This window comes from Musca autumnalis, unplaced genomic scaffold (assembly GCF_047663935.1).
Source record: "Musca autumnalis isolate F117 unplaced genomic scaffold, ASM4766393v1 scaffold_4, whole genome shotgun sequence".
NCBI classification, from domain to species: domain Eukaryota; kingdom Metazoa; phylum Arthropoda; class Insecta; order Diptera; family Muscidae; genus Musca; species Musca autumnalis.
In genome coordinates this window covers 118,758,848-118,773,459 of record NW_027411977.1, presented here as the reverse complement: position 1 = coordinate 118,773,459, position 14,612 = coordinate 118,758,848, and the positions used below count along the sequence as shown (strand labels likewise).

Below are 14,612 nucleotides of genomic sequence, written 5' to 3'. Positions count from 1 at the left end.
CAATCCATTCTATCAAGATAGAGGGGACACCCAGAGATTCTAGAGCGAGATGAATGGATTCGAGCTTCACGTTATTAAAAGCACCCTCTATGTCCAGAAAGGCAGCCAGGGTGAAGTTCGAATCCCCCATATTCTTCTCTATATAACCTACGACACAATGTAGCGCTGTTTCTGTTGATTTACCTTTAATATAAGCATGTTGCGAATTGCTTATAAGGTCACTGCTGAAGAAAGTTCTAATTTCTAAGTCTAACAACCTTTCCAAAGTCTTTAAGAGAAAGGAGGAAAGACTAATCGGCCTATAGTCTTTAGGCAGCGAGTGACTTGGTTTCCCAGCTTTGGGAATATTGGTCACTGTCACCTCTTTCCATAGTGCCGGAATGTGCGATAGTAGTAAACATGCCTTAAAAATCTTCTGAAGGATGGTTATCAGCGCAGCCGGTGCATTCTGAAGCATCGCTGGAATGACACCATCAGGTCCAGGCGACTTATATGACTGAAAAGTACTTATCGCCCATGAGATTTTGGGATAGCTTATTAATCTGTTGACAAGAGCCACCTCCTCGGGCGTGCGGTTCCTGCTTTCATACGCACCCGGTGCACTCGAGCTGGCATCCTCACTCCCAGGGAAGTGTGTTCCTGTCAGCAGATCTAAAGTCTCCAGAGCGGAGTTAGTCCAGGTACCGTCATCCCGTTTGATGCTCCCGAAGGGTTTTGGGTCCTTCGAGATCACCTTACGGAATCTTGCCGCTGTATTAACCCCTTCTATCGACTCACTGAAGCTTTTCCACGAGTCCCTTTTAGCTTTCCTGATTTCACTCTTATACCGATTGAAACTCTCTTTATAGAGGTTCCAGTCGGTATCAGACTTTGTTCTGTTAGCTTTATTATATGCTTTCCTACAACTTTTCCTAAGCTTAGCCAGCTCCTTATTCCACCAAACTGGTTGTGTTCTCCTACCAGGATAAGTTAATGGGCAGGACTTCTCATAGCAACACAGGAGGACACGCGTGAGATCTTCAACTTGGCCATCTATTTCCTCCGTTGTACGTGGTTCGGGGAACTCGCACAACCTCGGGGAAACAAGGGAGCTGTAGATTTCCCAGCTTGTTCTCCTTGGATTCCTATGAGGTGGTTGCCTTTTACCTCCATAATGCACTCGAAAGTGTATCGCCCTGTGATCTGAAAAAGAACACTCATTCGATACTCTCCAGTCCATTATGGAAGTATCTTCCATATTTGTAAGAGTGATGTCTAAGACCTCCTCCCTTACCCTATTATGAAAGGTGGCAGTGTCACCCCTGTTGCATACTCTCAGATTATTAACTAAAATAAAATCGAATATGGACTCACCCCTCGTATTGGTATCTCTGCTTCCCCAGTGAAAGTGGTGAACATTTGCATCACAGCCCATCACCAATCTGCAACTGCCCGCCGTCTCCTCCACAAGTTTGCGCACCAATTCGCTAGGTGGGTCTGGTGCCTCATACGGCATATAGACTGAGGCCAAGACTAAAGCCCTACCGGTAACCTCGTCCAGTCTCACCACAGTCGTATCACCATCACTGTTATTGTAGAGTTGAATAAGATTTAAACTTTTTCTAGCTACAATACAAGTTCTTACTTTATCTCCATTATTCGCGTGGAATAATGAAAAGTGCTTATTGTTTAGCCCAGAAACCCTATTTTTATATAAATAGGGTTCCTGGACCAAAGCAATATCCACAGCAGAGTCTGTGAGGGAGAGAAGGAGTTCAGCAGCTGCGGCCTTACAGTGGTGCAGATTAATCTGCAACACCTTAAGACCATGGTGCTGAACAACCTTACTGTGACCCCGAGAACCGGAACCGAAGTCCACCGGAACCGAAGTACAGCACTCCCCCACAGTCTCTGATGTACTCAGCACTTTCACTGTCTATGGTGAAACGCATCACCATGCCGTCTCTCTCCCTGAAGCGCTTCAAAAGCCTCCAGCCGTCTACCGAAAGACCTCTGTTTTGCTTCCGCAACATCTTAACTACTCCCTCTGCTTCAGAGTCAGGAGGCGGCACCCACGTAGTGGCCACAATCCTCCTGGGAATCTCCTCAACAGGGACAGCAGCTAGCTTACAGCCTTCCCAGAGGTTACCAGAATCCCCTATTAGTTGGATGAGGAAGTCTCTTGACTCCTGATCCTGACAATAGAGAATTCTGATTCCCCTTTGGATGACTGCTCTGCCGAAGCCGGTCTTGCTGGCGTCAACCTCATCAGAGGTGATAGCCTCTCTCAACAGGCGTTCCACTGCAATCCAGTGCGAATCGCTGATCCTCCCATCCAGATCAGCCTTGTCAATTATCGCCACCCGGAGATTCTCCGGGGCGATCACGCCTTCCCGGTTTACTGACATCGGGGCCTTGTCCTTGGAAGACCGTGGGTATGACTTACCTGGGTCGGCTTTACGAGCCTTCCCAGGTTGAGCCCCCTCAGACCTCCCCTGACCGGTGGTCCCATGTGAGAGAGTTCCCATGTGGTTGCTCGGACGACGATCCACCATCCTCTTAGCAACAGGGTGCGGATCCTCAGAAGATCGGACCCTCTTGACGCATTCCTGCGCAGACGTCTTCGAGTATCCGCTCTGTTTTGAGGTCGATGGTCCGTCATCCGCTGCAACCCCATGGCCACTCCCACTGCCAGCACCTCTCTTTACATCAGAAGAATGAGCTCCAGTAGGTGTCGACGACCTTACAGTTGTCTGTTGTCCAGTCAACTGTAAGTTCGTCGCCCCTACTGGATCTACAACCTTCTTTACCCCGGCGGGTTCAGTGGCAGACACTGGCAAGACAGTTGGCATAGGCGGTACCTTTGACGGTTGTCTAACTGGTGGCTGCACTTTACCCTGCACCAACTTCGAAACGGAAGGGATCACACCAGTGTTTCCCTTACGCTCCGTAGTCTTCGGGGCCAGTGGAGTCGACCTGTCTAATCCTGCCGCGGTCGTCGCAGACGCTCGCAAGGGATTAGAGCAGATTGACAGCACTGGTTTTGTGGTTCTCCCCATAGAGGTTGCCTTTTTCTCAGCCGCTGAGCTGGAAACTGCAGCCTCCACAGGGGTCGGGATCTGGTCAATTGGCAGGGAGATCCTTTCAAAGTGAGGGTATTTCTTTTCAAAACGCCTCACAAATCTGATCTTCAGGCCAATTTCCCTAAATTCCGACGAGGTCACCTCGGATGGGTCCTTGTCAATAAATCTACGACAGTAGTAGATGGCTCTCCGGTAGTTATACCTGTCCTTCTTCTGCCGAGATTTATTGGCTTTGGTAGAGGGAGACATGGGGGAGGCCGTCGACGTATCCTCCTCCACAGCATCCTCAACCAAGGCGTCTTGCCTGTTCAGGGTTGGTTTGTCGGAACCGACCGACAGTTTAGCCCCTGAAGGAGAGGGAGCCTCGACCGTTAGGTTAGAGCTCTCCAAAGCACGAGAGAGAGTAGCGGTGGATGATTGAGATGGGATAATTGTAATATCCATCTCATCATCCTCCCAACTCTCCCAGTCCCATGGAGGGGGGCTCTCCTGACTGAGTCGGAGACTCTCACTGTCCCCCAGGAGCTCGAGCAATTCCCTGCTCTGTTTATTGATGGCGTCGTTCACACTGTCCACTGTCGGTTTGTTGACGTCCACGCCCAGGGGTTGGGTGTTCGCACGAGGTGCGGCATTGTCCGGGTTCGAAGCAAGGGTCGGTAATGTTGATGGTTCGGGATTGTTGTTGTTTGGGGTTTTGTTAATAATTGATTTTTCCATGAGAAATTGACGGTAATGGGGGAGCTGAGTACAGCCATGGCATAGCCCTCCACTACCATGACTGGGGCACTAACTACTCGCTGAGGTGCCCAGGTATCAAGCGAGGCTCCGTTCGAATACAGTTGGTACCCTAACTGCAAACCTTTGGAACACCGATGAGCACGAGGTCGCATAACACCCCGGTGTTAGGGGATCTCACCATTATTTTGGTAGGAGATCGCTACCAAATATGTGTCACTCAGTCCAGAGATGCACTATGAGTTTCTAGTGCACCGTGTTGGTGTGTGACAGAGAGTGGATAACCTTTGGTCAATCACAACCTCCCAGTTCAACACTACAAGAAGTTAAATGAGAGTGTTGTGACGTCTAGCCCCCGCATCGCGCCAAGATTGTTATCCCCGGCGGGGGAAATGTTACTAAATGCTGTCTTTTTACACAAAAGTTCAGTAAAAGAGAGCGAAGTGAGAGAACAATTTTGACAGTTGTTTGCTGAGAAATTGCTAAGAGTTGCTGAAAGAATTTTTCCCAGCAACATTTAGCAAGTTCGATCAGCTGTGTTTCAATCATCTGGTAATGGTCAGCTGCGCAACGTTTATTTTATTTTTGTGGAAAAATACTATAAATATTACGATTCAGCTATATTTATTGATTATTTTATTAATATAATAATTAATTTCTACTTATTTTGCTCAAAATTGAAGAACTTTTCATTGCTTTGGAGTTAGTTTTTCTTGCATGCAGTGGCGCCAATGTTTTTGTTTTGGTTCTCAACTGTTATCTTGCTAAAGTTCACTAAATGCTGTCTTTTTACTTTTTTCTCTATTTTCGTATCAAGGAGTAAAATCTCTCTTACTCTCTGAAAAGAAGTTACTGAATAATTGTTACTGAAAAAGTAAAAAGACACAACTATTGTGAATTGCTTGTTTACATTTTGTATGTGTGTTTATTCCATGGCAGAACTACCAGGTAGTGGTATCACACCAGCTGATCGAATATGAAAAGTCAAATCCCTTTATAAAAAAAATATTTTTGTTGTAATTTTCCCAACAACATAAAGAAAGTTTTGACATAACATGTTCAAAATTATACGATGCCACTACCTGGGTAATTGTGCCATGGTTTATTCACAATACTGAATTTTGACAAATAGTGTGATAATCAGCTGTGTTTGCAGCTCTACCTGTATTATTGTGCCATGGTACATCCTATCAAAAACAGCTGATCATGCCATAATTTTTTGTTATTTTATTGCCTAGGGAAGGAAGAACAGTCGTTTTTTAAAAAGTAAAAAATGTCCTCAACTAATATTTAGTTTTTTTTTTTTAAAATTAAAACTTTAAGCTCTATTTAAAAACACGTAGAGTATTAATCATGTTCGATAGTTTCATCGTCGACAATTGTTGTTCTAAAAGATAAATGAAGCATCAATTTTCATACACCACCAACAGTCATAACGCCACGCCATCACTTGCCTCCTCATCCGGTCATAGCTATAGAGAGCTCAACAATAGCACACCCAGAACATCACATCAACAACGTTCAGTCATGTATAATCGTGACTGGCGAGTGGCCTTGCGGACACCACCAACATATCGTATTGGAAATAGAACGGTACGGTTCAACTATCACATCACAATGGTCATTGTGGGGGCGTGTGCTTTAATAGTGCTTTTCTATTACGTGCGAGGCAGTACATCTTCGTCGGATGCAGCTTGGCTTAAAAATTATGCCAGTTCAACAAGTGGTCACCGAAATTCAGATACAAATGGTGATAGCAGAATGAATCTCCCCACAGATATATCAGCTTTATACAATAGTACCTATCCTCTAACTCCTCCAAAAGTGGGTAGGCCGGGCATGGTTACATACCGTATAGCAATAGTTGCTGATCTGGATACGAATTCAAAAATTGAAACAAATGGTGCTACTGTCTGGAGAAGTTTTTTGAAAAAGGGCCACCTTTCTTATACTGCGGGCAAGGATGAGATATCAATTACATGGGACAGTGGAGAACCTGCAGTGCTTGAGTCAGGATTTTCACTCAAAGGTCGTGGCATGGAATTATCCGAGCTGGTTACCTTTAACGGCAGAATATTAAGTTTCGATGATCGTACTGGCATAGTCTATGACATTACGAATAATGACAAACCAATACCTTGGGTAATTCTACTAGATGGAAATGGAAATAATGCTAAGGGTTTCAAGTCAGAATGGGCAACTGTTAAGGATGGTCTATTGTATGTTGGCTCAATGGGAAAGGAGTGGACCAATGGTGTGGGTGATTTCGAAAATGAAAACCCTATGTTCTTGAAAGTGGTATCCACAAATGGGGCAGTCAAATCTCTAGACTGGTCGTATAACTTTAAGAGGCTACGAGAAGAGTCTGCACAGATAACATGGCCAGGTTATATGATACACGAAAGTGGCGTATGGTCAGCATATCATAAAAAGTGGTTCTTTTTGCCAAGAAGGTGTTCCAAAGAGAAGTGAGTTCATAGGCGCACATATTAACAATTTCAATATGGTAATTATTTGTTTTATTTTAGATACAACGAAACACGAGATGAGTATATGGGATGTAATCTTCTTATTTCGGCCAATGAAAGCTTCGGTAAAATCGAAACCATTGTATTAGACCCTAATAATAATCATCCTACACATGGATTTTCAAGTTTTAAATTTATTCCGGGAACAGATGATCGTATAATTGTCGCCCTTAAAACGGAGGAATTGAACGGTAAAACCACAACATTTATTACCGCTTTTGACATACATGGTAAAACATTGTACGCCGAGCAACACATTGAAACTGATTTAAAATATGAAGGTATTGATTTTATTTAGTGAATAAAATTTTGTAGGCTGTTGTAATATTATATACATATGTATTATACTATTAGGATTTTAATTTAACAACTTCCAATCAAATCAGTTTTATTTTTAAGTTATGCTAATGTGATTTGTTTATAATTTTAAAATAAAATAGAAAACACTAATTGAGTATGCAAAAGAAAACCTAAATGTACAACATTATATGCAAAGTGAATTTCTTTATACCTACGAAGCGAATTTTGTCATTTACAAAAAATAATTGCGGAATATAATTTCTGAATGCAAAAGTTGGAAAGGCACCTTTCTCATCCCGAGATTAGTTGTTTCAAACCTGTTTGACACACTATCATATACATCATCGGTGTCCAAAATAAATGAGAAAGAATTGATGGGAGAGTAATGTGCCTTTGTTAAACGACTTACATACATAGCTCTCATTTGAATTCGTTATTCTCTGTCGTTACGACAACGAGCAGACGTTGACTTCAATGATATACAATGTATATTATACATGATTGGTTAGGTGACGGCCCCTGGTGCTTCGAAGTTATACGGTGCCCGTACTGACCGCTGCAACCTGATTCAGAATTCTATTATCCTGTATTTTTCAAGTTTTTGTCATTACCGATATCGAATTTATATACAGTCAACCAAAAAAGTCTACATACACCCTATAAATCTCGGGGTTTAAGGGTAAGGAAGCGTTTTTATGAAAATCCAAGTACATAGTTCTATTGCATATCCCTAATAAACAATATTAAATACAACAAAAATATATTTCATAATACGAAGAACGGTAAATTCTATAAAAATTAAATATGGATATTACCGTAAAATTTATGGAATAAGCAATACAAATTTTACATTTTCTTTCTTTAGCGAATGCCTCTGGTTGTCCATGATATTTTTAGGCAAAATAGGAACACCACTATGTAACATGACATGTTTCGCCTTTGGTTAAGGCTCATATTTGTGGATTGATTGCCGTTATTTAAGGTCAGACATCGCGTGTAGCTCGTTAAAGGGAACCCCTGCAGATTTCTTTGAGCTTTTTAGTCTGGAAGTTGATGAAAATTCAGTGGGACTAATAATTTTGAGATCCTAGAGCGCTTTAAAGCTGTTCTTGTGGATAATATATGCTAATGAGCTTCGTAAATTTCCTGAGTTTTCTCATAAATTATATAGTTTTCACAGCATTCCAAGAGGCAAATTACATGCAGAAGCCTTTGAATTACTTTGCAAAATCTTCAATCTTTCCAAAAAGAAAGACATATGTACATAATTGTTCTAATGGAAATATGGTCATAAGGCCTCTATTCACTATCAGTCATGCTGCAGGTAGAGCTATCTTCTCTTTGCCGCAGTCTAGGATAGGAACCTCCCAGCTAATGATGTACACGCCTGCACGTTGTCGTAACAACAGAGAATAGCGAATTCAAATGAGAGCCATGTCAGCCGTTGTTTAACAAGGCTCAGTACTCTCCCGTCAATTTTCTCTTATTTATTTTGGACATCAATGCTCCCATGTATTCGAACCCTGGGGGGTTACTCTGTATTGCGATGCGAAAGTTAAATGCGTTAAGAGTACAATTTGGTACTCTGTATCACAAACGCTTTCGCAAAATAAACTGAAAATATGGGAACGCTTTCGCAAAATAAACCGAAAGTATGGGAACGCTGGCTGCATAATGTAAACAACTACGAAGAATGAGAAAAAGAAATGTCAAAAAATTGTAAATAAAAACATTTTGAGATCTACGCAAATTATATTGAAAAGTCTTTGTAGTTTATCAATATTCTCCTCCGTTGTACCAGAAATGACTTCTATGCCATAAGATATAATAGACATTAACATGGAATAAGCTAAGTTTCTCTTAATACTAAATGGCAAAAACAGTTCTGTAGAATACAACCATCAATATGGGCAGAAAAATCCAGCTTTGAGTCTATAACAACTCCTAAACATTTTAATCTGTCAACAAAACCAACCGTTGAGCCATCAATCTGTATATTCATACTACCATCCATACGCCATATTGGACCGAATAGCATGGCTTTAGTCTTAGAAGCATTTACAATCAAATTGTTGTTTCGCAGCCAATTTGAAATGGCGCATAAGTTAATTTTGACGTTATCTTCCAATTGAGCAACAGATTTCCCATTCAAAAATAAATGTATGTTATCTGCATACAAAAAAGGACGACAGGCATTGCCCAAAACACAACTACCAATGTCATTAATATATAAAATAAAAAGAAGGGGGTCCCTTTGGGCACACCACTGTAAAAATTACGCCTGTTGGAAGTACTTCCATTGTATGTAACATACTGGGAACGCCCTGACAAGAATGAGTGTATTAACTTACACGATGTCGAATCAAACAAAAACCTAGATTTAAGTTTATCAAGTAGTATTGTGTAATCTACTCGCTTATAACAAAAATAATTATGGATTCGGTGGCGGAACGGATTACAAGGAGAAAAGAAATTTTTGTCTCAAGAAAAATGCGGTTATGTACATTTAGACAACTAATATATTGCAAAAACCAAAATTTGAAAATGTTGATTTTAATTGTTCGTTTATAGCAGCAAATTATGTAAAAGCTATATGGTTTCTTGTGCAAATCTCTTGTTATTGGCCCTCAAAACAATATTCCATTTAACTATACAGTGTTTTTACGATTTATAAAAAATATATTGAATACAAGCATTGCCTACTACTTTGGGTGACAAATAAAGAATTTGAAACAAGTGTGGCTTAGAACCACCTGTCGGATGGGTCTGAAATTTTTACCATAGGTAGCTCTTTGTACCCTGATTATAACGATATTTAATTTTCCAGAGCAAAGTCTATACTTCCCGAGATATGGGTCTTTACTTTTTTGCTTGTATCACCATTATTACAAAAACCTATGAAATATGAGACTCGACGAAGAGTACTTTCCCATGCCGCAAATAATTAATAATTGTAATTTGATTTTTTTAATAATAATTTATTAAACTATTATACGTAATTTTAACAACATTTCCCTAAAAGAATAAACAATTCTGATATAAATACATGTTGCGGGCGCCCCAAGTCAGTAGATTCGCCCCTGGCGCAAAAAAAATTGCGTGGAGCTTCGCTATGGTGTAGGTTTTTTCCACGGTGGAAGCTACAAAAACCACCTTCCAAAATATGTTTTTTTTTAAAAAATAAACCTTAGGGGACCGGGTGTGTTGCTTTGGAGTGACGAATCTTCTCCCACTGGGGGTCCCCTAGTCCCATGTTGCGATGCCGCCAGCACGTAATTTTTGCCAATGATAAGCAAAAAAAAAAAAAAAAATACTTAGAACCATTGCATAAAAATCCACATTAATTTTAGACGTTTAGACCTTAGCAATTCTACTTTGTAAACCTAAATCATACTAGTTGAACTAATTATTTAGGCACAGTAGCTGTCATCAAGTTATTATTACATGAATTTCACTGTTTAGCGTTTGAAACAGAGGTAAGATTTAAGACTTCAGGGAGCTCCTTTAGGTCGGGCTTAGAATCACATTTCCGCTAGCAGTAGAAACTTGTATAAGATTGGGAGGACAGCGTATCAATGGTGATATAGGCCTGAAGGCGTTTTGAATAGAAGACTGTATGATTTCCGTATTTTATTTTTTATTAATATTTGTGTTTTTTTATACAAAATTATATCTTAGTTTTTTTATTTCTTATACATATGTATTTTTTTCTTATTTCGTGACAAAAAAAAGTAGATTGATTTAATAACCCTTAATACAACCCTCCATAGAATAATAGGGTACTCCGGAACACCGGATTCGATTTGGCCAAAGTGAGCCTGTAAAGAAAAACAAAAAAAAAACAAAAACAAAAATAGTATAATATTAGTTTAAAGACAAAATTATAATGATAGGTTTAAGTTTAGTAATAAAAATATGAGATTTAAATGAAGATACGTTGATGAGAATAATGTTCTGGTAAAGAAAGTAAAAGGGGGGCCTAAAGGCAATGTAAAAGGCTAAGTGATTTAGTGTGGCGGTATTAAGGGAGTCACTTCAATATTGATCCCTAGGAATCAAGTGACCATGGTTGGGATCAGGGACGTACGCAGGGGGGGGGCACGGGGGGCCCGGGCCCCCCCCCCGAAATGGTTTGGTCGAACAAAATTTTTTAAGCTACTGTAACTAGTCATTATATTTTTTCTCATAAACATGTTTGTATATTTGAAGATTTCAAATTAAAACTTATATTTTCTTAAGTTTCTGAACAAAAAATGTACATCATTAACAAGTTTTGTAAGAAAATATTTTAAAAATTTTTGTTTGTAAGCTGTTTTTGAGAGAAACTTCCAATAAAATCTGAACTACTTCTTCCTGTCATATCATACCACTATCAAATGCTAATTCCTTAATGAATATACCCCATGTCTTCTATTTATTCGAACTGTATAGAGTTCTCGAGGCTTAAAACTCAAATAAATAACGAGTTCAGTATTATGGGAATGGAAATATATAAAAAAATCTATTGAATAAAATGTATGAAGGGTCGGTCCTTCGTGGACTACATATTGAAAGTCAATTAGAAATTTATTTTACTGCCATCGCCGAAATGTTGTTATTCTGTTTTAGACAAATTTGCTGCTAAACAGTATGAGAAAATAATGAAGACAAATGAATTTTTGTGCGTCACTTTACTTATCATTACCGAAGTATAATTGTAACCTCAGACTTTAGATTAAGAGATTAAATATACTAGGATTGTATCGTATAGATTTCATCAAAATAATGAGTTAAGACTCCACATATGTTTGGACGATATTCGTTTCAGCCAAGATGGAAGTACTTACCACACCGTCCATCCGTCTGTATCTCTGTTTGTCTGGCAGTTTGGAACTCATGATAACTCTCGGTCCAAGTTATGGATCTCGTAATGTATTGTCCAAATTAAATTTAAGTCATATCGGTACCTCCGCCATAAAAGTTCAAAAATATTCACTAAAATGGTCGAAGGGACTAACCGATTCGGTCTAAAATCGAACCTAATATGGTTCGCAAGATTACTTCCAAAAGTACATCAAGGTCCAAGAGAATATGTTTGGACAACATCTTCAGGTCTCTTATACAAGTCTAACATAACTGCAGTTTAAAGACTGTTCGATGATTTTTTGGGCATTTTGTAGTCTTGTTGACAGCGATATCCTACTTTTCGTGGACAAGTTTATGCTTCCTGACAAAGCTCTAATTACTACGGTGGCCAACTAAAAAGCTTATGGGCGCGGTAACTATCGAGAGGAGTGTCTCTCAAATAATTATTAGTGAATAATTGTGTGGGGTTCAATAAGGATCGATAGTTATTTGTCTAAACTATATAGAACTAAGTCCATCAAAGTGTTTGTCATCGAGTCCAAAAACTTCTAATCGTACAATTAAGAAAACAAATTATAACGCTTCTTTTGTAACATAATATTAAAAGTAAAAATAATCCTGGTATCAGAATCTATCTCTTTCGTAAATAACACTGTGCAACATTTTTACGGTAATATTGTGCAAATAATTTGAAGTGAGGATTTTTTTTAAAGTACAGACCCAAAGTGCAAAAGCCCTAGTTCCGTTTTGTTGAGTCAGATTTAGCTTGGATTTTATGGCCCCATCTAAACATTGTTAAATATCGACTTTTTAAACAACTCGGGGCTATATCTCTGAAACCAATGAAAATCTTCTTCTGACCTTTGCAGCAAATTTGTAGATAAGGGCCAAAATAAAATATTTGGATAAATGAAACAAACAAAAAATAAATAAATTTTATAATATATCTAAAAATTCCATAATTTGTATACATGTCGCACCATATCTCAAAAACTGTTAAATTTTTCTTAATGTTTTCATTTGGAAACATATCAACGACAACGACAGCCGATATTCTTAAAAATTATTCTAAGATCATCGAAATAGTGAAAATCTTGCTATAGCAAAGACAACGGCAATTCTTTGTGGTTGTAAAATTCTGCGATAAACCATAACGTGGACCTGTATGATTAAAAACTTCAATATACTTCAATACATTTTACATGGCGACATTACCGAACGTGGCCCGATATTGTCTATTTTCAATTCTAAATATCCTACTCTGTAAATATTTAAAATTGTATTTACATTAAACGATTTTTCTTGCGGCAATTTTTCTCGTTCTCTTTTAAACTTGCCTCTTGCGTTTATACAGGCAATTCTGTTTTCAAAACAATGAAAATAATGTCAAAAACGAAAAATATAAAAGGAATTGCCTGAAAATTGCCGGTACGAGCAATATTTTCCACTTCCATACCCCTTACGTTTCTCTCCTACAAACTGAGACTTGCAGCAAATAAACTCGCCTAATGTAAATTGGGACTAAATATTATGAATTCTTTCTATTGAATTTATATACTTTGTACCATTATTTCATATAAAATATAGAATAGAATATGTGCCAATATTTCTAGTCCATCGGACAAAAATTTACCGAGATATGAGCTTTCGAAGGGAAACATTTATTGTATTTTGTATGTAGCATAGAAACTAAAAACGTCTTTTCTTCGAAGTGGCACTTTATATGTTTTTGTGGGACTATTGTACACATAAATCATGTGCTTAACCGAGAGTCTTTAAAAAAACTGCTGACGGAGTCAGAAAAAATATCTATTTTGTACAGTGTTTTGTTTTTGTTAAAATCGAAATTTTGATTTTAACTGTTCAAAATTTTTAAAAATTGATTTTTTTAATTCCTTTTCGATAATAGACAATATTATTAGGTTCGTAATGATCCCACAAAAATATATGCTGATCGGTTTATTCTTTTTCAAACTACAGTGGGTACCGCAAACTGCTTTAGTAAAAACAGTGCTTTATAACCGGGCATTTGAATGTAAGATTTTTCAAAAAAAAAGAAGTTAACTTAAGGTTTAATAGATTTTTTATAAAAAATGCATGAAAATGGCTTTTCTCATACTTATAAGTGGCCATAACCCCTTAAAATAGCTTTACGTAACGCTACACAACATTTGAATTTTTCATGATTTTTGGTCAAGTTGTGCCCCCCCCGAAATCAAATCCTGCGTACGTCCCTGGTTGGGATGGGCGACTGGTGGTCCACCTCCACCCCACTTCTGTGTGTTTCCATGTCAGTGTTGTGCATTTTGCGTATATCGTAATTGTGACTGCCGTGGGTTGCCAGATGGGATGGACCTATACCTAGGAGAGGAAGCCGATTGAGCTAGCTGGTCCTAAATCTGTCAACGCCTAAAGCGGCACGTAACATACAAGCATTTAATTGTGCTAACTTACATGATTCGTTTCTTTTGCGTTTGATATTTTGTTCACGCAAGATATTTGCGCTTATCGCAGGAGTTTGACATACGCTTTCGTATTACAGAGTACGGTGATACCAGATTTGCGAAAATTATATGCGAAAACGCATTAGAGAGTACCAATTACTTGATTCGGTACAATTTTTCTTACGCATCGCAATACAGAGTAACCCCCCTGATGGCGGAACTCCCGAGCGCATGCAATCTGATTATTGGTTGTGATGCCAACGCTCATCATTTTCACTGGGGGAGTAGCAACACTAACGCAAGGAATATGCAATAGGGGGAATTCGGCCACATTCCATAATAGGCTTAGCGATTCAGTAGAGGGTGTTAATGGTGCATCCAGATTCCGCAAGATACTCTCCAAGGATCCTAAAACAATGGGGTGTACTAGACGGAGCGACGGATCATAGACTAACTCCGGTCTTAAAACCTTGGACTTGCTGGCAAGAACTCACTTCCCCGGCTGTGGGGATGCTGAACCTAAGATTGATTGTATGGGCGATAAGCGCATTCCAGCCCTATAAGTCCCCTGACGCAGATGGGATCAACCCGGCGATGCTGCAGTATGCGGCCCTAGCCCTGATCCCACACCTCAGTCATATATATAGGGACTGTCTGTTGTTGTCGTACATACCTATTCCGTGGAAGGAGGTAAGAGC

At 39.2% G+C, this 14,612-nt stretch overlaps 1 protein-coding gene and 1 long non-coding RNA gene across 2 annotated transcripts; one reads left to right on the top strand and one right to left on the bottom strand.

The window, feature by feature from the left end:
* The first annotated feature begins 2,091 nt into the window (after window positions 1-2,091).
* Window positions 2,092-6,794, top strand: LOC141401423 (apyrase). Its single transcript, XM_073981664.1, has 2 exons — window positions 2,092-6,265; window positions 6,326-6,794. Exons 1-2 carry the CDS (start codon window positions 5,196-5,198, stop codon window positions 6,621-6,623), a joined length of 1,368 nt encoding a protein of 455 aa, XP_073837765.1. The 5' UTR covers window positions 2,092-5,195; the 3' UTR covers window positions 6,624-6,794.
* A 3,451-nt stretch (window positions 6,795-10,245) lies between these two features.
* LOC141401424 (uncharacterized) lies at window positions 10,246-11,585 on the bottom strand. Its single transcript, XR_012412370.1, has 2 exons — window positions 11,452-11,585; window positions 10,246-10,443 (listed from the first exon to the last, which is right to left on the bottom strand). It is a non-coding gene; the product is annotated as an uncharacterized lncRNA (long non-coding RNA).
* Between the last annotated feature and the right edge of the window lie 3,027 nt (window positions 11,586-14,612).